The following is a 24674-nucleotide window of genomic DNA, read 5'->3' as shown; positions in this document are numbered from 1 at the left end:
GTTTCCTTAACTGACTGCATCTTGATCGTTTCATAGAATCTGTCTTTCTTTTCTTATTTTAAACCTTCCTTGCCTTAAAGATGCAAGAGTGTTGTATAATTAACTGATTGGGAATAGTTAATTAAAATGATAATTAAAATTCATTCTGGATTTTTCTGAAGATAATTTGTACTTGTACTACAGTCCTTTAAAACTAACCTGTCCATATAAACATAAACTTACCTGCACATACCTATGAAGGAGCGCAGAACTCAGCCACTTCTGGGGGTGGGGGGAAGGTAAAAAAATGATATTCAGGAAGTAAAAGGTGCAGCCAAGACTACCCTTCCTAGTTTGACTCACCACAAATTATTCATGCTCTAGGGGCCATCAAAAACAACATTCCTGTTGCATGTTTTCCTGCCTTCAGGTTTAATGCTTATTACATAGAATGGAACATTATGTAGTGGGTCTTCTCTCCCACCCCCATCAGTGACCAACAAAGAATGCAATATACTTGCTGCATGATGATAGTCCTCCACAAAGTAAGAGCTCCTAAATGTTCCAGCTGAGATGGGTAGAGTGTGCAACAGGGATGCCGTTTGGGGTAGCATGGCAGGGCTATCATGTATCCTACCTCTTAATGTTGTCTTGCTCACATTCAGCATATAAAAATTGATGCATTGATAAGTGTGTGTCTTTACCCACCTGAAGCCTTGCTCAGCATGGTATGAGTAGGCCAGTGGTGCGTGCTTATTATGGGCTCTTCCACTTAACTGATGTGACGTCCTGACTAAGGCCAGAGTTAGCAACTTGGCACCACTCAGCAGCTGCCAGGTACCCAGCACCTTGTCAGGTCCCACCCCTAATACCTGCCCATGAAGTGGGATTTTAATTCTACACCATGTCCCATATCAATGCTATGTCAATAATTGTTCCAGGGCACTGTATGTCATCTGAATGGATACCTCAGACTGCCCTAGCAATCATGGAAGAGCACCAGTGTAAGAGGGGGCCCCACCAGTGGGCTCTGCTTCTGCCTAATTATGTGGTGTAAATTTTATCCTTCATCCTTGATGAGATTACAACCATGGCAGCCATTATGCAACTTCTGCTGCAACCAGAAATCTGCAGAATTTGACTTCTCTTAGTAGCCAACCATTATTTGTGATTGTCACTGCCCCAGTCCTGACTTACGTTCACTAATACGCAGAGCTCAGTAGATGGACAAGTCTTTTCTCATAAACAATATCAGAATAGACTATGCAATGGAGTTAAATGGGACACTGCCTCACACTTGGGAGAGGTATGGCGTTACAGTATTTGGATTTTGTGCTCTAAAGTATCAGGTATCAGAGATATCCCCCTGCTTTTTCCCCAAATTGCAAGCTGGGGAGGGGGAGAGAGAAGGTGGCAATCTCATCTTTTCCTTCCACTTTGCTTCAGAGATACCACCTCCAGGGATTAAAATCAAAGGCAAGTGAATGTGGACAGTTGCCAGAGGGCTGGAAAGCCTTTGGCGGTAATTCACATGCTCAGTCTCTACATTTGTCTCCCAGACAGAATCTCCTTCAAAGGTGAGCAGGAGGGGAGGGAAATACACTTTTTCATTCATTGAAAGGAGGGCATTCATTTAATCTCTCTTGCCCTTCATTAGTGTTGCAAAGTGATGTCACCTCTTATTTATATTCTTCTTAGAGCATTGTATTTTGCAGTCTCTTCTCATCTAGCCAATTTGCTAATCACTTTCACCACCCTATCTGAATTATACCATTTACTTCTGTGGCTGTTTATATATAGCATGGAAACACAAACGTATCTGAAAAGCACATTTAAGATTATTTTTATTTCAGTCGCACCCTGTGTGATGCCCTCCCCCGGCCTCTCATGTTCTGTTCGACATTATTGTTGTGGCGCCCCCTGTGGCGCTGGTGCCCAGTGCACCTGAACCAGTGGCGCTACCCTAAAACCACCTCTGCTTAATTATCTCATGCATGCTACTTGTCTCATATTTTCAGAGCAACACAGGAAGCAGAAAACTTGAAATAATCCAAATGGGAGCAAAGAGGCAATAATTTATAGTTGCCTTATTCTATTTCTTAAATAATGCGTTCTTCTGTCCTTTTTAAATATCAGTATAGAGACAAATAGAGCAGTCTGCGTAACTATAGACCAACTGTTCCCCAGCACATGCCCACTTGATACCTGTAAGGTCCGTGTGGTGGTTGCTCACAAGTAACGAGGCAAAAGTCCAGCCTGTCTTTTAACAGGTCTATTGTGCATACTATGTACAGTGCAGAGCTACAAATCCATGTCTGTATCCATCGCTCGCAGAATCCGGGAGTGGCCCCTTCCAGTTGCGACCCCAACATAAGAATTTCGGCACCCCCAGTTTCCGCCTCCCCTCCTTGCGTTTCACCCCTCTGCGTGGTTCGGATGATGGAAATGGCGTGCCTCCCTCCTCACCCGTTGGGTGAGGGGAGCGCAGGGTCTCTCCAGCATCCCCAGAGCCCCTATGCTCATGGCCCCTGGTCTTCTGCCCTTCCCCACTGGAGATGTTGATGTTTCCTCCACTGGAGGGGTGGGGCCAGGGCTCCCTGTAGCCTCCCGAGAGCCGCTCCACCACCTTGTGCTGAACCGGGGGACAGTTCCCTGACAATACCTTTTTGTGTAGCCAGAGCTGTGCGAACATCAGCTTCCCTTTTAACCCATCTAGACCAGTTAGTCAGTGAAACCTTTTGTCCCAGACCAGGTTGGCTTCATTTTGGGTGAAATTGTTTTGCCTTTGCAAAATACAACAGTGCAACAATGCTTTTGGTATTATTCTTTTTTTTAAAAGCAACTTTTATCTTCTTTGTATATTTGTATATTTGTATATTTTTACACCAGGGGTTTTTACATCAGGGGTCAGCAAACTTTTTCAGCAGGGGGCTGGTCCACTGTCCCTCAGACCTTGTGGGGGGCCGGACTATATTTTTTAAAAAAAATGAACGAATTCTTGTGCCCCACAAATAACCCAGAGATGCATTTTAAATAAAAGGACACGTTCTACTCATGTAAAAACACGCTGATTCCCGGACCATCCACGGGCCGGATTGAGAAGGTGATTGGGCCGCATCCAGCCCCTGGGCCTTAGTTTGGGGACCCCTGTTTTACATGGTTAGGGCTGGTGTTAAAATGTTTTGTCACACTAAATCTTGTCCTACTTAATAAAATATTTTTTAAAGTTTTTCTTTCTTTCTTTCTTTCTTTCTTTCTTTCTTTCTTTCTTTCTTTCTTTCTTTCTTATTTATTTCATAAAATTTGTGCCCTCCTTGATTGTAAAAAAAACAACCTCCAAGAGGTTTACAAAAGATAAAACAGTAAAATAAAATAAAATTCACAACCATACTTTAAAACATTAAAAAGTTAAAATACTAAAACAGATGTAAAATATTTCCAACTTTCTAAGGCTCTGGGTAGGCTTGTCTGCTTGTTTAGCAGGTGCCATAAAGAGTACATTGAAGGCAGAGGGCTTGCGGGTAGCTCAGTTGGCAGAGCATGAATCTCTTAACCTCAGGGCGGTTGGTTCGAGCCTCACATTCAGTGAAAGATTCCTGCATTGCCAGGGGTTGGACTAGATGACCCTTGTGGTCCCTTCCAACTCAGTGATTCTATGGTTCTATGTCCTGCTTGATCTCAGTAGGCAGTGAGTTCCAATGTGTAGGCGCTGCCACACTAAGTGATTGAGATCTTACAAATGCAGGACAGGTTTTATGTGGCACCTGAAGCAGTGCCAGCTCTGTTGACATTCTTGCTTAGAGCTGAGAATGGTAGCTACTTTTGTATTCAAGGAAGTGAAGCACCTTACAGGTGAGGAACAAAGCTTGCTTCTACCTATCAAACACAAGTCACTGTGAATAGTTACTCACTTTGCAAAGTGCTTGCAGAAAAGCATTGCCTCAGCGAAAAACAAGTAATTAAAAACATTTTTTTAAAAACCAGCAGTAAACTGACATTTCATTCAAACATATCAACATGTATTGCTAAGCTTGCCTAAACAAAAAAGTTTCAAGCAGGTGCCAAAAAGAGCACAGTGAAGTTGCCTGCCTGGTGTTAACATTGTGCTCCAAGGTGTATCTTACAAATACAAAATGAGTTTTGTGGCATTTCTTTGGATCAAAGCAGTAAAGTGGTCACATGTGGGGAAGGTTAAAAGGTAAAGGACCCCTGGACGCTTAAGTCCAGTCAAAGGCGACTATGGGGTTGCGGCGCTCATCTCGCTTTCAGGCCAAGGGAGCCGCCGTTTGTCCGCAGACAGCTTTCTGGGTTATGTGGCCAGCATGACTAAACCGCTTCTGGCACAATGGAACACCATGATGGAAACCAGAGCGCACGGAAACGCCATTTACCTTCCCACCACAGTGATATCTATTTATCTACTTGCACTGGCGTGCTTTCAAACTGCTAGGTTGGCAGAAGAACACATGTGGGATAAGGCGATCCCACAAGTAAACTGGTCCTAAGCTATTAAGAGCTTTATATACCAATAGCATCACCTTGAACTTGGCTCACTAGCAAATCGGCAACTAGCGCAGATCTCTCTGTAGAGAATGATTTGAACACTTGGGGGAAAGTTTTATTTTAATGGTAACTATTATTAAGAGAGCGTGGTCACAGTGCCAGCAGGATATCTGTTTCCAAGCCAGTTTATTGAGGTGTGAGGTGTTCTCAGATCATTTACAAGTGTGGCTAGAGCATGTGCACTGTATGCAGAAGGTTTCAGGATCAATCCCTAGCATCTCGAGATAGAGCTTGGAAGCACTCCTGCCTAATACTCTGGGAGAGCCCACTGCTGGTCAGTAGACAATACTGGACTAGATTAACCAGCGGTATGATTTGGTATAAAGCTTCCTCTGTTCCGCTGCTGGCTCCTGTTCTGAAGACACACAAACACCTTAATCCAACAGGTCAAGTGTACATACAGAGTGAATCCCACTGCCCCATTCTTTTTGATGCTGATAAATATTCTGTGTACAGGCAGTGGGAATTTCACACAGAGATTTCTGTGAAATGTTGGGTTGTGATAACTCATTCTGAATTGTGCCGGTAAGCTCCAGTTCGGCACCATAGTTCTAATATGAAAGACCTTTGGGTTGAATTGCTTTTCTCTGCCAAAAGATGCTCACAAATGTTTTTTATTTTATTTTATTTGTGCTTCCCTTTCTCTCCCCACCCTTTCCCAGGAGCCTCCTATCTATTAAAACTGTGTTGGTTGATAGCCTTCAACATTTCAAGACATTATTCCATATTCTTGATTCTATGTTGTGGGAGGGAGAAAGAGCCAACTAAGTGGATAGAGTAAAAAGCTTATAATGCAATTGTCTTTTCAGATATATATATATATATATATATATATATATATATATATATATATATAATTTCTTGAGCTCTTTGTTCCAGCTAAGAATCAAAGTGCTGATCAGCAGTTCTGCAGAAAGCTGGCTAACCCATGCAGGACGCAGAAATCATGATGTAATCTTCCTTTCTTAGCAAGCACTTTGACAAATCTCTCCAGCCCTATCTCTCTTCCTTATTGTTTGTTGTTTCTATTTTAGGGTGTGAACGGAATGTCTGTGGATGAGAAGACTGAATCCCCCATGTATGTGTATGAGTCAACAGTCCATTGTACCAATATCCTCCTGTGCCTCAATGACCAGCGGAAGCAGGATATTCTCTGTGATGTGACTTTGATTGTGGAGGGGAAAGAGTTCCGAGCCCACCGGGCTGTGCTGGCTGCGTGCAGCGAATACTTCTTGCAGGTGTTGGTCGGGCAGACAGAAAATGATCTGGTGGTCAGCCTGCCAGAGGAGGTATAGTATGTCACCATTCCTATGTCCCTTAAAAAAGCAAAACTTTATAACATGGTAGCAGAGACAAAGAATAAGCCACTCTTTTACAGTTAGGAATTGGCTAAACCTGAAAGTTTTTATATAAAACAACAACAAAAACAGAGCTGCATGTTTCCAGATTTGATTCTGTGTGTGTTTTAGTCCCAGGAGTGAGGGCAGTAAATGATGCAGAATCAGACTCCCTGTGGTCTTCTGGGCTACAAACAAGAGAACAAAGGAGCTTACTAGGCAAGAACAAGGCAGCAGGCAGGGAAGAAGGAAGAGCAGAAACAGGGAGGGATCATACAAACGTAGCCTCATGAACTCCATTAATCTGCTGCTGAAACAAGAGCTGGAAAATGATCTGGAATACTTATTGTAGGTTGTAGAATGAGCCATTGCAGAAACAGGGAATGCATAATAGAAAGTGACTAAGAGAACAGATTATGTCTCCCAAGCAGGTATTCTCCCAAGCTCACAACATTGTCAGGGTCAAAACAGGGTCAGTGGGGTTTTTTTTTTTTTTTGCTGGGTTACAAGTGGTTGGGTGACACTTGAGAATAATTGAAGAAGCCTGCTATTTCCAGCACATAGAAGGCAGCTTTCTAATATCTCAAAAGAACTTCACTATATTGAGAAATGTAAAATCCAAAACGGCTGTAGTTTTGCTGCGCTACCAGTACCTTATACAATCAAGCGACTTGTAGAAGTTTAAAAGATATTTCTAGTCCTCTTCATTGCAGCATGCAAATTGCATCTAATATTACTGTCACTTAAATGCACATTTTATAATGCGGAATAGTAACACAGGAATCTTTTTCGGACCAATAAATGTACTTCCAACACGCTTCAGCTTTTACTGTTTGTATTAGTCCAGGAAAAGATAAGTGTGCAGCAGAATCTCACATTATACAAGTGTCCAGTGAGAGCCAGTGTGGTGTAGTGGTTAAGAGCGGTAGACTCGTAATCTGGGGGACCAGGTTTGCGTCTCTGCTCCTCCACATGCAGCTGCTGGGTGACCTTGGGCTAGTCACACTTCTTTGAAGTCTCTCAGCCCCACTCACCTCACAGAGTGTTTGTTGTGGGGGAGGAAGGGAAAGGAGAATGTTAGCCACTTTGAGACTCGTTCGGGTAGTGATAAAGCAGGATATCAAATCCAAACTCCTACTCCTCCTCCTCCTCCTCCTCCAACTCCTTCTTCTTCTTCTTCCTCCATCTGTATAAAATTGTAATACCAGAACAAGGCTGATGCTTCCATGGGATAAACTGAACAAACTGTCTCCAGCGGCAGGGTTAGTGGGGGAGGCTTATTGTCCCCGGCCCCCCCCCCCATTCACTTGCTTCACCTGCTGGTCCACCTACTCAGCCCTTATGAGATTCTTCAGAGAACTCACAGCATCACCATTCCTTGTTTTGAGGAAGGAATTTGTGCCTCAGGGAAAGGCATCCTAGGTGAAGTGTCCCTACCTTTGCAGTTACCGTTTGAAAACTTTTTTTTAAAAAAGCTTAAATTTACTAAAGTAGTTTTACTAGCTTTCAATTTTAAAAGAAAATTTCTAGCTGCCATAGAAAAGGATCAGAGTCATGGGAACACTCCCAATGCCACCTCACCCAGAATGCCTTGCTCTGAGAAAGGACCCCTGTATAGAAGAAGGCAAAGAAGGCAGGGAGCTGGAGAGGACACCAGTGCTCCTGTGTGTTAGCAGCAGCAAACCATTCAAAAAGTAAGCTGGGGGGGAGGAGGAGGAGGAGGAGGAGCAAATTGCAGTCGGGGGGGGGGGGGGGTTGACAGCAATGCATGCTTCCACCTCACGCGACATGCCTTATATCACCCTGGACGTGGGATGCTTCACACGGTTGGCAGCAGCTTCTTGAAGGTTCAGAAATGAGTCTGGTTGAGACATGGAGCAAGTACATGTTGTTTGGCCTCTTTCATTTCCTCATGACTTATGCTTTCTGCTGCTTGTCCCATGAAGCTAATGCTTCCTTTCAGCTTTGCCTTGTATGAGGGCGGACCTTATGGAACTCTCTGAATTCTTTTGAAACATGGACCTGGGAGACCAGGGTTCAAATCATTTCTCATCCGTAAAGCTCACTTGAGTGAACTCTCTCAGTGTAATCTACCACACAAGGTTGCTGTGCAGGTCAAATAGAGAGGGGCAGAGTCTGGCATCAGGAAGGGCTATAACTCAGTGATAGAGCATCTGATTTGCATGCAGAGGGTCCCAGGTTCAATCCCTGGCGTCTCTAAGTAGGGTTGCGAGTGTCCCCAGGAGAGCTGCTGCCAGTCAGTGTAGGTGTCAGGATGCTGTCAGCAACTCCTGGCTAGTTGCCCAAGAAAGGATAAAGACAAGAGAAGGTTTCTTGGTGTCCTTTTTTTATTCAATATTTACAGAGAGAGGCTATAGAACCTAGCCTCTTGGATAATTGCGTTGTCCCGAGTGAATCTCCACACACACCCCCCGCCTCTTCCCCTTCTTCATTCATCACTTCTATGGGTGCTGACAAGTACCCTCTGTCTTTGAGCTCTTTTCTCTCCTACTTTCAAGACTCTCTGGGAGCGGGGGTCTGGAATGCTTTCTAAAGACACTGTGTCCATCAGCTGTTGCCCCGCTTCCTCTTCCTCCTCCTCTCCCATGCCCTCCCGCCAACCCCTGTTGTAAATCTATACTGTCTTCCTCTTCCTCCTTCCCAGAAGGGTCAAGCTGGGGTGGTGGTCTCCACCATTCCTCCTCTTCCCAGTCCCTGACAGTAGGCAATACTGAGATACATGGATGAACTTATTATAAGGCAGTTCCTATGTCCACCTCGTTCTCCTTGGAAGAAAGATGCGATATAAATGCAATAATAAAATAAGATAATAAAATAAAATATTGTAACTGGAGTAAATTATACAGATTATACAACTGGAGTAAATTATACAGATTAAGAAAACTTCAAAGTAATAAATCTCCAAGGCAACAAACATTCGTTTGGGAGCTGCCCAAAGTGGCTGGGGAAGCTCAGCCAGATGGGCGGGGTACAAATAATATATTGTTGTTGTTGTTGTTGTTGTTGTTGTTATTATTATTATTATTATTATTATTATTATTATTATTATTATTATTATTCTACCCGGGGTAACCAACATGGCTTCCTGCAGATGTTTCTGGACTCAAACTCACATCAACCCAATCAAAGCCAGTATGACCACTAAAACACTAGACATCCTTGGGATGTCTTCAGAAGCAAGCTCTGCTCAGTTTGGTGGGACCAGACTCCCAATTAAGCAGGTGTAGGATTTCATCCTAGGGCTGTCAAGAAAGCACAAGGTTAATTCAACTTGGTTATACAGTATTTGCTCTCATGGTGGGTTTGAGTTTTAGTCTATGACTTGGTACCATTCATTTGGAGGGTGAAACCCGCTTAGGCCTCATGACACCCACCCGCCTATGGAGCAGCAGGAGGCATCCTCCTCTCTGTTCACTTTCCATAATGACTCTTGTTAAAAATTCAAACTGAATAAATTATTTCCCAAGAAACAGATTAATTCGGTAGAATTGATTTGATCCATATTCCTGTTGTTGTTGTGTTTTAGCTTTATTTAATCATAGAAATCAGTCTTCCTTCCTTTTAACAAGGCATTTAATTAAGCTTTTAATTCATGATAAGAAGTTAAATAGCACTTGGGAATATTTTTTTAATGGTTTCCACTTCCCATCTAGATTGCACCAAAAAAAAAAGAAGTGTGATAGAGAGACATCCAGGGCTGTCAGCCAAGGGTATTGTAGGTCATGCCAATATTAGCTGGCAGAAGGCCATTATCCAATTAACATTGCTTCATCGCTGCAAGTAATAACTCTCAGGAAAATGATTGAGTCATTTATGGTGTAGTGGTACTTTTACTTTAGAAATACCCAGCACTGTTTAGAATAGTGTCTGATTCATAGGGTTGCCTGCCCTTCTTTGCCAGTTAAAGCAATGCTGCATTAGTCATATCTGAAGGTGAAAGCTGCATGGAAGGAAAGCATGGATTTTATTTTATTTTCCTGCTTCTGACAAGTTGAGATTATAACTAAAGGGAGTTTTAACCCATTACAAATAAAGTCTTGGAAATCCCAAAGCAAGGTAACAAAACAATGACTCCTAAGGAAGCCCTTTTTCCATGGGAAAAATGCTGGGTTTGCAGTCAGTGTTGTCTCAAGCTCTTGTCAAATACTGATGTCATATAAGATAGCCAGAATTACAGGCAATACAACATCATAGGAATGGTATGCCTTCCCTACTTCCTGTCCAGCCAGTCCATCATAACATATCCTTGTTTATTTTTGTAAATTTTGTTACCAATACAGTATGTGTGCATTATATGCTATCTTTGCACTGTGCTCTCGTTTTAAGTATTTATCTGGGATCTGCTATGAAACATAACACCTTTCAGCGACAATCACTGTCCTGCACTACCTCATCCGTTTTCTTATAGATCTGCATATGTAATGCCTTGGGTTGCTGAATATTTTACGTGGAAGAAATGCCAGGCAGAAAGATGAACTCAGGCTTCTAGGCTGGCAGAAGCCAAGTGTGTTTAGAAAGCTCATCCATTCAGAGCCATGGGTGGGATGGAGTCAGGCATCCAGCATTAATTGTGTTCCTTAAGTGGCAGCAGTGAGAAACCCTTGCATCATTTAGCCATCCACGGCAACTGACTGGTCTGAGATGGGGGAGCGGAGTGTTGTGTATTAGCCAACAGAAGATGATTGGGCACAAGAGAAAAATCAAAGGCAGAATACACAAGGTCAATTACTACTGGAGTGTTATATGAAAGATTATGACTTGCTGTGTTATTCTTTGTTCTTTTAGAAAACCGAGAGTGTTCCGTTATGTGCATTTCTCTTCTCTTCTCTGTTTATATATTGTGTACAATGCTTTGACAGAGTGCTCATCAGATGCAGCACATCTGGTCTCCACAGTGATCTGAATTTGGAGAAAAAACAAAGAATAGTTAAAGTAGGAGTAGAAGCCATTTTTAATGGACAAATTCGCTGCCTGGCTTTCAGAGCAGGCAGGAATTCATCATAGGTTAAAAATAATTATACAAAATCAGTACATATTTAAATATCCAGTGATTTAACAAAACAATAATCAGAGGGATAGAGATGGCAACTACTGGGAAAGACTTTCTAGCTTGGGGGAGGACAGGACAAGAGGAGTGGAGAAGTAGAATGAATAGGACATGATAAAGGTTCATACAATTATGTATGATGTGGAGAAATTCATTCATTCATTCATTGCTACATTTTTATCCCACGTTTTCCCCAAAGAGCTCAAGGTGCCATGCATACTCCCCCCCCCTCCATTTTATCTTCACAACAACTCCATGAGATAGGTTAAGGCAGAGAAACAGTGAGTAGCCCAAAGTCACCCAGTGGGCTTCATGGCCGAGCAGGGATTTGCACCCTGGTCTCCCAGGTCCAATTTTAGCACGCTAACCAATAGTCAGTCATTCAGTAAGTAAGTAAGTAAGCAAGCAAGTAAGTAAGTAAGTAAGTGTGCCACCCTATGCCTGTAGATCTCAGGGTGGATGACAACATAAAAGCACAAAATAAAAAGCACAAAATACATAATAAAAGCAAAAACAAAGACAACCCAATAATCCCATCTTCCGCAACACATTTTAAAAGGGCATCGGATGTCTATCAGCCAAATGCCTGGTTGAAGAGGAAAGTATTCCACAAATGGGGTGCCCCTGCAGAAAAGGCCCATTCTCGTGTTGCCACCCTCAGAACCTCTCGTGGAGAAGCCACACTGACTCTCCTTCATTTATTCCCTCTTTCATAGGACTGGAACTCAGGGTTATCCAATGAAATTAACTGACAGTAGATTCACACACATTGCTTATATTATGAAATTTGCTGCCATAAAATGCAGTGGTGGCCACCAATTTAGATGGCTTTAAAAGGGTGTTAAAGAAATTCAGAGAGGATATTAGTTGCTACGGCTATGCTGGACCTCCACATGCCTCTGAATATCAGCTGCTGGGGAACAGTAGAAGGAAAGAGCAATTTGCCTTCCTGTTCTCTGGTGGCATCCAGTTGTGCACTGGGGAAAGTGGAATGATAGGCTAGATCAGGCACCCCCAAACTCGGCCCTCCAGATGCTTTGGGACTACAATTCCCATCATCCCTGACCACTGCTCCTGTTAGCTAGGGATGATGGCAGTTGTAGTCCCAAAACATCTGGAGGGCTGAGTTTGGGGGTGCCTGGGCTAGATGGACCTTTTGGACTGACCCAGCTCGACTGCGATATTTACATACTGTGCAGTGATGTCAAGAGAAACAAAATATTGAGAAAAGCAACACACACATACACGAACAAACAAAATGTGGGGAAGGTAGAAGAAGCAGAAGCCAACGAAGAGATACAGCGATAGGGAAAGCTGAGTTGAATTTCTATTAGCTAGGTTAAAGCCATAGAGCTTTTGTCTGTAAGGAACAATAGTTTCAAGATATATAAAAAAGTAGATTGAGCGTTAAAGGAGGCAGAGAGGGATTGAAGGTAATTCCTACCCTAGTTAGAGGTTGTTTTTCAGCAATAGAGTCAAACAGGATGTTGGAAGCTTCCTTACGCCAAGTCTGACCTCTCTACATTATGCAAGGTCAGACCTCAGATTTCTGTCCCTAGCCCGGACTTTCGCATTGCCTGCTATTTGATCCTTTTATCTAGAGGTGCATGGGTTGTAATCTGGTACCTTCTGCATGCAAGGCACTGGGTTATAGTCGCTTCCTTAGTATTTCCCAATTATGAATGCTAAGGGCCACTTCATACATTATGCCAAGAAAGCAGGACTGTAACAAACATATGTTTTCCAAATACATATATAAGTACGTTTGTAAGGTTGCTGTGATTGTCTATAGCTTGCTGTTGAGTGCGTGCTCGGTGTAAACCGCACTTTCCCTCTGGATTTAATGTGTGAAATGGTCCTGCCTCTTTTAGAGACAAAGGAGGCCTTTTATAACATAGTCTTACCAAATGCCTACAGCAACTATCAACTGAAGCTCTTCATGTGTTTTATTTCTTCCACTGATTTGGCAGATTCCAGTCTGACCTGCATTCTAGCCTTCACTCCTCTCCCATCATTCCTTTTGGAGAGAGGTTGTTTGCACCCATCAGTTTTCAGGCTAAAGTGATAAAGCTAAGCTCTGTGAACATTTATATTGCGTTATGCTCAGATCACTAATAAGCACTATCATCATTCTACATCCTGAGCACTTTGCAAGTGGTTCTCTGGCCTCTGTGGATTGATTGTGTGTGTGGGGGGGGGGGAATTACATCTGTAGTCGGATGTATGCATGCTAGTTGTTTGAACTTTTGCAGTCTATGTTGTAAGTGTATTTCGACAGTCAGAGCATCATGAGTCTGTGTCGAGAGAGACGATTCATTCTCTTCCCTGAATTACATAGATTTAACTATTGGCCTGAAAATCCTCTGTTACAACTTCTAGGCTGGCTATTTCAGAGCATTCCAGGATAGCAATTCCATAGTTCATCTGTGATTTTCTTTTTCTTCTTTTTTGCCAAGAATTGGAATTTCAAATGTTTCTGGGAAAGGTAATCGTGTTGGCAGATACAAAGTGAGGCTCTGTTGTGTGTATTAGTGAATTGGATATTATTGGAAGTGTCCATTTTAAAAAAAAAAAGCTCTCAGAAACCACATGAAGGCACCCTGTGATACTTTATTCACAAGTCACAATAGTTCTGCTTTCTAGCATACAGCACATCGTCCCCCTTCTTGAGGTGGAAGAGATAAAGAGAGCATTGCAAGCCTTGAAAGCCATTCCTTTCCCTCCCTCTGGTGGTTGTTCCTGATTCTAGGTTGTTGTTTCTTAAACGAATATATAAATGCACTATTTGAATACAGATTATGTAGATATGAAACTACAGGGTTAAACCCCTTCCCTGATATTCTGTGTGAAATATAAATTGAAATCCAAACACTATGTTAATAAGGCCTGGTTTACGGGACTGTATTAGCCTTGGTTGCCCCAGGAGAAGGATGGATGGGAGTGTGATCTTGCTGCTTTTGCACAATCTCTCAGCAGCTTTTGATACCATCAGCCATGGTATCTTACTGAACTGGCTTGGTGGGATAGAATGGGAGGCAGTGTGTTGCAGTGGCTCCACTCCTACCTACAGAGCTGTTTAGAGGGTTGCTTTGGGTGATTACACCTTGTCCCCCCCTGACATCTATGATGTGGAGTGCTCAAGGTAGCATCTTATCTCCAATACTATTTAACATCTATATGAAACCATTGGGAGCGGTCATTAGCATCAGTAAGTGGATGACACTCAGCTCTTTTCCTCTGTTACATTTCTCAGGTGTGGCTGTGCAAAACCTAGACCTAGACATAATGGTGGGCTGGATAAGAGCAAATAAGCTGGATGCTGATGAGTCAGAAGCCTTGTGTGTAAGCGAATTCCCAAGTCTGGGGATCAGGCAATTTGCCTGCTCTAGGCAATGTTGCACTCACCCAGAAGGAACAGGTATGTAGCCTAGGGCTACTCCTTGAGCCAGCAATGCCTGAAGATCTTCTGGTGAGATCCTCCTGCTTATACCTCGGTCGCTTCTGGTACAGAGCCTAGGGCAGGCATAGGCAACCTTCGGCTCTCCAGATGTTTTGGCCTACAACTCCCATGATCCCTAGCTAACAGGACCAGTGGTCAGGGATGATGGGAATTGTAGTCCGAAACATCTGGAGAGCCGAAGGTTGCCTATGCCTGGCCTAGGGGGAAAGCCTAATCTGTAGTTGCACCCACCACATGAAGCCACTTCCCCTATGAAAGAAGGTACTTACTAAAAACGTAGCATTTTCCAGATGAGTCTGGAGGACATTTTTCATAGGGTGATTTATTTTTTTTAGTGAAAGGTGGTATGTTAATCCAAAGGGCCTTTCTGTGGATGAAAAGCCACATAGGGAGGATCAAAGAACTGGTAGAAGAGGGGGTGCTTAATTTTTACCTACAGATTTATCCCATCCTCTCTTCTCTACCCCCAAGTGATTCTCTCTCTCTCTCTCTTTCACACACACACAAACACACAGTTTAAATTGTGTGCATTTGAAATGCTGGGTGTACAATTTCAAACAGACATTAAGTGCACAAGGAAAGAGTTAAGCACTATTCTCTGTCTCACCCCCCTATGCTGATTTTCTTGCACACAAAAAGTGAATATGGTTGCATTGTACACAATATGTGAATTTAGCCAGTAGTGCATACATTTTAAAATAGCTACTTCCAAAGCACCAAGATGAACTAACTTTGCTAAATTACTATAAATTTATTACTTTTACTGTTCATTAGAATCATGGTGAGCCATCTTTTCACAGTGTTGTTATTAATTCTAGTTCATACTCCTGCCAATTAGTGGCCACAAGTCCCGTGATAAAGGAAGTAGATGCATATCCTCCCTTCCACCATGCACTTCCCATAACATGTAATGTGTAGTACTAGGCCAGGCTTCCACAACCTCGGCCCTCCAGATGTTTTTGGCCTACAACTCCCATGATCCCTAGCTAGCAGAACCAGTGGTCGGGGATGATGGGAATTGTAGTCTCAAAACATCTAGAGGGCCGAGGTTGAGGAAGTCTGTACTATGCCGTACAACAGGGCTCAATATATTTGGGAAGGGGGGGGGAATCCTGCAAATAGAGGTTCCATGCAGAGCACATATGTCACACCACCTGCATGGGAAATGGCAAGCATGTGTGGTAAGCAAGTGGATTTCATCTGAAAATTGGGCCAGTTTCAAAAGTTTTGTTAAGGCAGTGGCAGATGATGATGATGATTTTATTTCTCCCCCACCCATCTGGCTGGGGTTTCCCAACCAGGTAATGTCCCTGGAATTGGGAGGCAGACACTTTTTGTGTGATACATGTGAAAAGTTTATGCTGAAATCCCCCTCTTCACTAGGGGTCTGCCCCATTGAGCACAGGAAGCTGACTTCTGAATAAGCCTGTACAGGATTGTGATATTAAGCATTCTAAGAGCAACATGGAATCTCCGCCACCAAGCAGATGTAATTTTCAAGGGTGTTCACACTACAGAAAGAAGGTGTGAATTAGAGCTAAAATTGCTGGAACCAAATTTTGCCTAATGCACACCTTTTGGCAAAGCACCTTTTGGCAAAGCACTTTCCTCTAAAAGAATGCATTTTTGTATGTTATGTTTACTGATACAGTGGTACCTCTAGTTACAAACTTAATTCATTCCGGAGGTCCGTTCTTAACCTGAAACTGTTCTTAACTAGAGGCGTGCTTTCGCTAATAGGGCCTCTTGCTGCTGCTGCGCCGCTGGCACACAATTTCCGTTCTCATCCTGGGGCAAGGTTCTCAACTCGAGGTAACTCTTCCAGGTTAGCAGAGTTTGTAACCTGAAGCGTATGTAACCTGAGGCATTTGTAATTCTAGGTACCACTACATATGCAATTTTATGGACCCTTAAAACCCAATAGTCATACCTTATGTTACGTCTGCTTCAGGTTGCGTGTTTTCGTCTTGCGTCCTGCAGCAACCCAGAAATACCGGAATGGGTTACTTCTGGGTTTTGCCGCTTGCGCATGTGCAAAAGCGCCAAATTGCGCTGCGTGCATGTGCAGACATGGCACTTCGACTTGCAGGCTTTTCACGTTATAGACGGGCCTCTGGAACAGATCCCGTCCGTAACACGAGGTACCACTGTACCGGTATATGCATTTTGGTAAACATTGCTTGCCTGGAGAACTGCATCGCAAAATTCAGACAAGTGGAAATTTGAAAGGGATGGGTAGGTTCCAGTTCTTGTACTGTTTTGGAAAGTGCAAATTTCGTAGGTTGTGAACCAAATCTAATTTCTCCACCATCACATAAACCTTCCCCACTCCAAACTATTTTCTTTTTCAATTACACACTTTATTGTGGATATCTGTATTTTGTTTGTTGTGCCCGGCTTCTACATGTTTAATATAATTTTTTATATTGAAAGAAAAACATAGCAATGCAGCTGCTGAAGTAAGTTGTAGAAAGCAAACATATTTTCTCCTCCCTTCTCCTTTGTATATCATGTTAGAATCTGATTTGACCAGCAGGTCCCTAGTCGTCGTCTTCTTCTTCTTCTTCTTCTTCTTCTTCTTCTTCTTCTTCTTCTTCTTCTTCTTCTTCTTCTTCTTTTTGCTTTTAATGGTGGAGACTGTGGAGTCAAAGCCAGTATCTCATTGTTATGCATGAGTAGGAAGTATTCCTGTACTTATTTGCATTCATTAGCTGTAGGTAGTTCCTCTGTAGGGGTCCCTAGTCTTGTTTTTACAGTGCTTTTGGCGGTGTTTCTGAGGCACGTGAATTTTTATGATCTGTTGCATGTTCGTGCAATTTCCTGCCCTGTAATGGTATCGGTTTTCCGGGCGCAGAGGAATATAAACGAAAACCCAGGAGCCCACATTAGCATAAAATGTCCCAGTTCTGTCAGTTTGATTAATTTGTCTCTTTGTCTCCACTCTATATGATAAGTGCTATTAATGGCTGCAACACTTCATATGTCAAAGTCTTTCTTCCTAATGACTTGAAAATGTGGTTTATTTCCCCCCTTTTGTATTATTTTCCTCATTTAGCATTCCACTCAAGTGTAGATTTATGCTGCGCTCTTTCATTATCTTACTGGTTGCAGCACTCGAGTGATTACATATGGTGTTGGGGTATGCGTAAAGATGTGATCCCAGGGGTAGCAGCTGCTGATGCAAGCTGAAAATAGATCCTGCGTATGCTCAGCACTTTTCCCAGAGGTCTTTTATTTATTAGTAACAGTCTTCGTGCAGGGCAGCTTGGATCCTCATTTAGCAAGATGACTCTTTGCCTTTCAGAGAAAGGCAGTGACTTTGCTCTATTTACCAACTGCTGTGTAATTTTGTTTGTTTGTTTACTTATTTGCTGCTTCTTGCTTTGTATATCCGTGCGGTGATATCACCTAAGCGCAAATTGTAATACAACCCTGATTTATAATGAAGTCAAGATATGACAGGCTCCATTTGAAGTAATGGAACCAGGCAGATCTAAGGTTTAAATTAAATAATCCTATTTGTAAGACAGCGCTTGCACATGGCGCACTGATTTAAACTGAACTCTAGGTTTTCTCCAGTGATTTCTTATACTCGGTATTGTTTCTCTATTCTGTTTTTCCATAGGGGATATTTTTTTCTGTTATAAATTCATTCAAGGAGATTTCATCTGCCTTATGTACTGTTGAAAGAACTAGCCCGATCCTCACGTTTCATCATTTCCTGCATGTAAAAAAATATATGCCTTGTCTCAAGCATAACTCCTATACAGCCTTCCTGAAATGTGTCATACATTTTTTAATCTTTTTTTTTAGACTGACTCTCTCCAAACCTGTAAAGTGCCTACACATTTCTTTTCATAGGACAAAATAAGCAGAGCTTTGTATTGAGGTGAGGATTTAAACCAGGAAAGCCTTGTCAGGAATAAAGGGTTAAATATCTCCTCCCCAGCACCGCATTCCTGGCCCTGTTTCTCCCCCACGTCTGCCAGCCCCATGATTGTTTTAAGCATAAAAAAGTAAACTTCAGGACCTCCCACCATCTCATCAAGCTGCATCGTTCATTTGAAAGATTTGTATTTTCATATGCATACCATAGTATTTTTATGTAGGAAACTTTCTATTTTGGAAGCTTTCAGGAGCATGTAAAAATGTAGCATTCTTGGCTGGGGGGGGGGGGAGGAATTCAGGCCAAAACTGGACTGGGATGAACATGCTTCTTCCCACCCATCCTTAAGATTTCTAGACAGCAGAATCCAAACTTCCGGGATGTTTACAGCTTTATTAAAATAAAAGTCAGCAGGGAAATAGTGGCAATGTCATCTGTTTCCACACATAAAGCATTTATGAATCAATATAAATAATAATTAGTAATACAGAGAGAGAGAGGCACTTCTTTTCAGATGGAAATTGAGATGAAACCAACTTCCAGGCTGTATTAAGTGCATTGTGCAACTATGAACCTTACAAGAAGCTGTCTTGCTTCTGGTAGTACTGCACAGGTGTGACCAGTTCTACCAATCAGCATTGCCCCTGGAAGTGCTCCCATTGAAAAAAGATTGCTTTACAGGATCACCCCACCCACTCACTGTTTATTCTCATCAACGCTGTGATTAGTTATCACCTCCTGCTGGGAAGCTATTCTCCACTGAAAAGAAAATAAATAAATAAATTTCCAGTAGCACCTTAGACACCAACTAAGTTTCTTCTTGGTATGAGCTTATCTGAAGAAGTGTGCATGCACATGAAAGCTCATACCAAGTACAAACTTAGTTAGTCTCTAAGGTGCTATTGGAAGGATTTTTTTTTAATTTTTGATTTATTTTTTTACTATGGCAGACCAACACGGCTACCTCCCTGTAACCTCCCCTGAAAAGGTTAGCCCATAACTTGGAGAGGCAGATATTCTAGAAGATAGCAAGTATTAGTTCAAATAGCTAGGAAGGCAGCACACTCATACAACAGGAGAAAAACAACAGGGAAAACTTTTTATTTTTAATAATTAGTTCCACTTCCTTTGTAATATCACCACTTAATATAATAGGAGTGGGGTAGGTTATAATAGTGAAACCAGAGGCAGAAAGGGAGGGGGTTGAGGGAAATATTTCCCATTCTACAAAATCCTGCTTCCTTTGTCCACATGTCTCCCATAAACATTTAAACTTCCCCAGTCAAGGGGAAGGGCTATTGCTTCAGTGGTAGCACAGTTGAATCCCTGGGCATCTCCAGGTGGATTTCCTTTCTAAAACCCTTGAGAGCTGCTGCCAGTCAGTGTAAACAGTGCTGAGCTATTTGGACCAAAGGCTTGACTTTGTCCTTTATTTCTAGAATTGCATTACATTTTTTTAAATTCTTTTTTAATATGCAATCAAGAACAAATAAAGAAAAAACAAAACAATTAAATGAAAATTAAACATACGCACACAAAAATGTGGGCCATTTCATTCACAATCCCTGAAAAAAAATTACTATTGGTGTTCAGGGATAGTAACGTGATAAAATCACCAGCATATAGTGCCACCTATGCCAGTTATTTTATCACTTTTCTTTTGTATTATCACATCTGTGATCCTTTCCTTTGATGCCATGTTTATCAAGTGTTATACCAAACTCCAGCCTTTGGTTATGGCATGTGTTCCCAGGATTAATAATGTATTATATGTCTTACTAATAAGAGCTCAGTAAAGGAAAGTAATCTAGGAGGAAGTTGAGGGAAGACACATGTACGTTCTGATTCAAAACACACACTAGTGATATATGAGTTACTAGTATTACTGTGGTTTGTAGTGTAATCTGCCATCAGTAGGATTAATGATTAGTATTATTATTAGTATTCCTGTTGGTAGTATTAATATTATCTCCCACCCCAAAAGAGTAATGGGACATACCTAAACCATATGGCCAGATGATGCCTTGCAGAGCATTCCATCTCCAATAACAATATATGGTACTTGCCATGTGTTTCAGCTTTCTAACCTTAGTGAGAGCCCTCTGAAGGAAATAAAAGGGAATGGGGCATATGAACTAAAATATACTATCTATAGTAAACACTTCAAGAGTCTCTACTGTGACATTCTCTACTGCTTTTCATGAGCGGGGGGTGGGGGGAAAGGGGGAATTGGAAACCATGGCGTTGGAGTTGACCCGAAGTGTGCCTTTGAAACAATGAGCTCTTCACTGAAAGAGAACACTTCAGAACAAGCCACATTTGACCTACTTATGCTGCCAAAGAGGGATGCTGTTAGAAAGCAAAGGGAAAACTGAAAGGCAAATGGAATGCGGAAGAATTTATGGTTTCCACTGCAGGAAATGCTGCACTTTAGCAAGGAGCCTTTGTAAGAGGGATGGTTCGTGCTCTGTCTGTCAGGGCGAGAGTGTGCTGTGGTGCCCTTCTGTTTTATTCTTCAGGTTGCATCCTCGCCATCCTGACCTTGTGCAGGCAAGCTTCAAAGAAGGGTGATTTGCCGCCCCCACCCCCTCGTGATTTGCTGTTTAAGAGTTAGACATGAACGTGCAATGCTGTGAAAGTGATTTCTTCAGTTGAATGCAACAAAAGGAAGTTGAGGGGAGTCATGAACAAACAATAGAGCAGATGGCAGAAGAACCATGAAGTAGATAAATGTGAAGTTGGATTTGCATTCATTTTGCAATATTTTATAGTATACTGGGCAGAAAAGGGATTTGCTCCTCCATAGCTTTTTGTTGTTTCCTCCTTTGCCTTGTACCCCGCCCATCTGGCTGGATTTCCCCAGCCACTCTGGGCGGCTTCCAACAAAATCAGATACAAAAATATCACACATTAAAAACTTCCCTAAAATGTCTTTGGGTCTTCTAGAGTATGTCTGGTTCCAATTTATTTTAATTTTTCTCAAGCAAGTCAGTACATATGGACCTCAACCTATGTCCTTCATACGAGCAAAACACTAACTTCTCCCCCCCCCACCCACCCACACCAAGTTGCTGTTCCTCAAAGTAACCAGGCTTGTACCTATTAATTCATATTGGCCCATTTTAATCTAAGCCTCCATTATCTGTTTTCTTATTTTAGAAGAGGTATATCTCGTTCTGTTCTTTCTTTTAAAAAACATAAACATTTGCCATATCGGTAGTGGTTAAATAGATAGCTTAATTTAATTTCCTTTTTTCCCACTTGAATCCATATGCACAAACACATACACACTATATTCCAGTGCAATTCATCTATAAAGAAACAAATGGCTGAATTTGAGTTTAATAGACTTGCTGATTCGGAAACCAAATTTGGTGATCAGAGAGACCCTATGTTTTTCTGCTGCTGTCAGTATTCAAAAAAGTCCACCAGCTCAAGCCATCAATGGGCTTTGTGCAAATAAAGAATGTCAAGAGTGTCACATAATTAATGCTACAGAGAGCTGATTAAAATTAGCCTTAATTAAATTAACTAAGTTTTGTGGTGCTTAGAAGAGTGATCTTAAGCACTTTATAAAAAAAAAGAGACATGAATCCACACTTGAGGTTTGTGTGGATTTGCATGGATTTGCAGATTTTGTATACTACTATAGTTGTAACAACATAGAATGGTTGTTTTGTAAGGTGTTCGTTGATCATTTGTTCTTGTTTCCTTCTCTGCTGTCTATGGTAGAAAGAAACGGGCGCGGGGGGGGGGGAGAGAATAACACTTTACTTTGACATCAGTAGCAAGATGACAAATTATGCTCGTAAAAACAAAATCCTATTTTTCTTTAAGCTGTCTAGGTCTAGGAGAAAGAGAGGCTACCTATCACTTCAGAAGCAGGAGCCAGCAATCTGCCAAAGATGTAGAAGCATGTGGGGTGTAATAGCCAGCAAGGCTTCAGTTGTCATCAAAGGAGAAAGAAAGAGCTCCCAATGAGGCAAATATTTTTTGCACGCTGTGCTAAATTTTGGTTAGTGCTGAATTGCTGAATGTGAATTCTCCTTCCCTCTCCCAACATTTTTTCCTCTTCAAGTTTGTAGGTCCATCCAACTATTTTGTGTACACCCCTCCCCCCACACTGGACTTGTATTCATTTTCTACTGAGAATAGCTTTCCAATTTTATCACCTTCTTGCCAGGTCAAGATCTGCTTCATAGTCCTCTTCCTTGTATTTTGAAGTAAGGGAGATGCATGCAATAGGAAACGAATTATAACGCCACTAAATTTGCCAAATGAGGACCTCATCTTAGTTAAGAAGCACTAAACCATGATATTATTTTCTAATTACTAAATATAAGATGATTCAGCATGCAGAAGGCTATATTTTCATCATACGGAAGTAAATGAATGAACCATCCGAATATCATTTTGCTGTTCATTATTTATTCAGACAGCGTTAATTGCAGTTATTTTCTTTGAGTGTCTCTAAAAGTTTATTTATGCTGTTAATAAGCATGAGCAGCTGTAGTGGTACTGACTGCCAGAACTGTAGCCTCTTTTTTTTTAATACACTCTAGTGTAGCAATAAAGCATAGGAATATAAATTCAAAGTGAACATGATCCTGTCTTAACAGATGGAACCTGAGCTTGCTCACACATGCACTCCATATTCTTTCCCTCTCACATATGCATACACACTTCCTCTGGCAAAATGGTTTCATCATTCTCAGTTGAAACCCCACAGACAATAGCATAGAAAGAAAGACTTCTGTCCAATGGCATTAATCTAAAACTGTAATGATCTGGATTCTATTGCAGTTGCTATTATCTCTTAAGTGTTACAAAAGTGGAGAACTGTAATGGATGAAATAGCTGTCTAGTGCTGGTCAAAGGGAAAACCTGCCACCTTCTGGTCCTTTCTGTTCAAGAACTCAGTCTAGACCAGGGGTAGTCAACCTTTTTATACTTACTGCCCACTAATGCATCTTTCTTGATGGTAAAATTTCCTTACTGCCCACAAGTGCTCAATGGAAGGAGGATTCAGCTTGTGCCGTAGAACCCCCTACCGCCCACCTAGAATCCTGAAACGCCCACTAGTGGGCGGTAGGGACCAGGTTGACAACCCCTGGTCTAGACAATTGGAAACATAGATGACAGCAAGGAGAGGGTGTGTGCGTAGTGTCTATAGACAACACAAAGTAGTGAATGTGACAAGGGAAGGCCGGAATTAATTGGCTCCTGACTCTTGGAGATGGAGGTGCTGTTCCAGCTCCCTCCAAATTAATTCACAAGATAGGATTTCCCAGGGTCTGATTTTATGGCATGTCAGTTAGTGACTTGAGCCCTCTGCTTTTCCTTACTGAGTGGAAGCAGCTTCCGTTCATGAAAAGCCCCCTTTACTCATTATAAGTCCCTTCCATCAGTAGAAATGATGCAAATACAGTGAAAACTTCGGATCTTAGGCCACTGGTCTTAAGCACATTTAACTAGGCAGGGGGCAGTAGGTGGGCCATGTAGGTGTCATGCAGGGTCTGACCTGACCTGGATGTCCCTTCCAACACCAAACATCCAGGCTGCCTAGAGCGTCAGAAGACACTTGAGAGCTTGCGAAGTCTCCCATCTCCAACCCTGATGAGGGAGACCTTGGGCTTCTAGAGGAGTTCTCAGCAGGCTTGTCTCCAGAGCTCCAATTCATCTGTGGCAAAAGAACCTCCTTTCCGAGTCAGAGGGGGAGGCAGGTGGAATCTCCTCTCAGCGTCAGATGGTGGATGCCAGAAATTTCAGGCTCAGGTGGCTACCTTGCAAAGGAGTGTGCGCACCTGAGAACACAGAGCTACTTAGGAATAAGGGGCTCAGGCAACAAGGCAGTGTGTCCATGGTTTCCATGTAAAAGTACTCTTGCGGTCCACTTGGTATGAAAAGTTGGACTATCCTGACCTAGAACCTGCTTTTTCTATTCCCTTGTTCCTGACTGGTTCCATTTTGCCTGCTATTGACCTGGTTTTGTGTTTGTGGGATTGGTGTTGGAGGGGAGAGCCTCTGTCCCAAGATTTGAGTTCTTGTGGGATTGGTGTTGGGGGGGAGAGCCTCTGTCCCAAGATTTGAGTTCTAACCCAGTTGAAGCTAAACAGTATGCAAGAAATACACAGTTAAGAACATGAATGTTGGTGCCTGGGCAGCAGCGCCTATTCCACACAAAAAATGCATAGTAAGCCTAAACACCCCGTTGTTATCTCTCCAGACATAGCTGAAAGCAAGTACACTCTTAAGTTTGAGTGTGCCCTTTGTGTCTTTCTCCATCAAGTGGATGTAGAATGCCTTCAAGCTAATAGTACCTTTTAAAAATGTTCTTTATACTCCTACTGAGGAGAGAGAAATGACTATAGAAGAGGCGTT

The 24674-nt window shown here is 42.2% G+C and overlaps 1 protein-coding gene across 2 annotated transcripts in view; it reads left to right on the top strand.

Moving 5' to 3' along the window:
* Nucleotides 1–24674, top strand: part of BACH2 (BTB domain and CNC homolog 2) — a 195045-nt gene that overhangs the window by 138980 nt on the left and 31391 nt on the right. For both annotated transcript variants that reach the window (XM_033143437.1, XM_033143438.1), the window contains exon 3: nt 5577–5831. In XM_033143437.1, the coding sequence (XP_032999328.1) occupies nt 5589–5831 (243 nt within the window). In that variant the 5' untranslated portion in view covers nt 5577–5588. The remainder of the gene's footprint in view (nt 1–5576; nt 5832–24674) is intronic.

This window comes from Lacerta agilis, chromosome 3 (assembly GCF_009819535.1).
Source record: "Lacerta agilis isolate rLacAgi1 chromosome 3, rLacAgi1.pri, whole genome shotgun sequence".
Classification (NCBI taxonomy): domain Eukaryota; kingdom Metazoa; phylum Chordata; class Lepidosauria; order Squamata; family Lacertidae; genus Lacerta; species Lacerta agilis.
The sequence above is the reverse complement of the archived record's forward strand: the minus strand, read 5'-3'. Positions and strand labels throughout refer to the sequence as shown.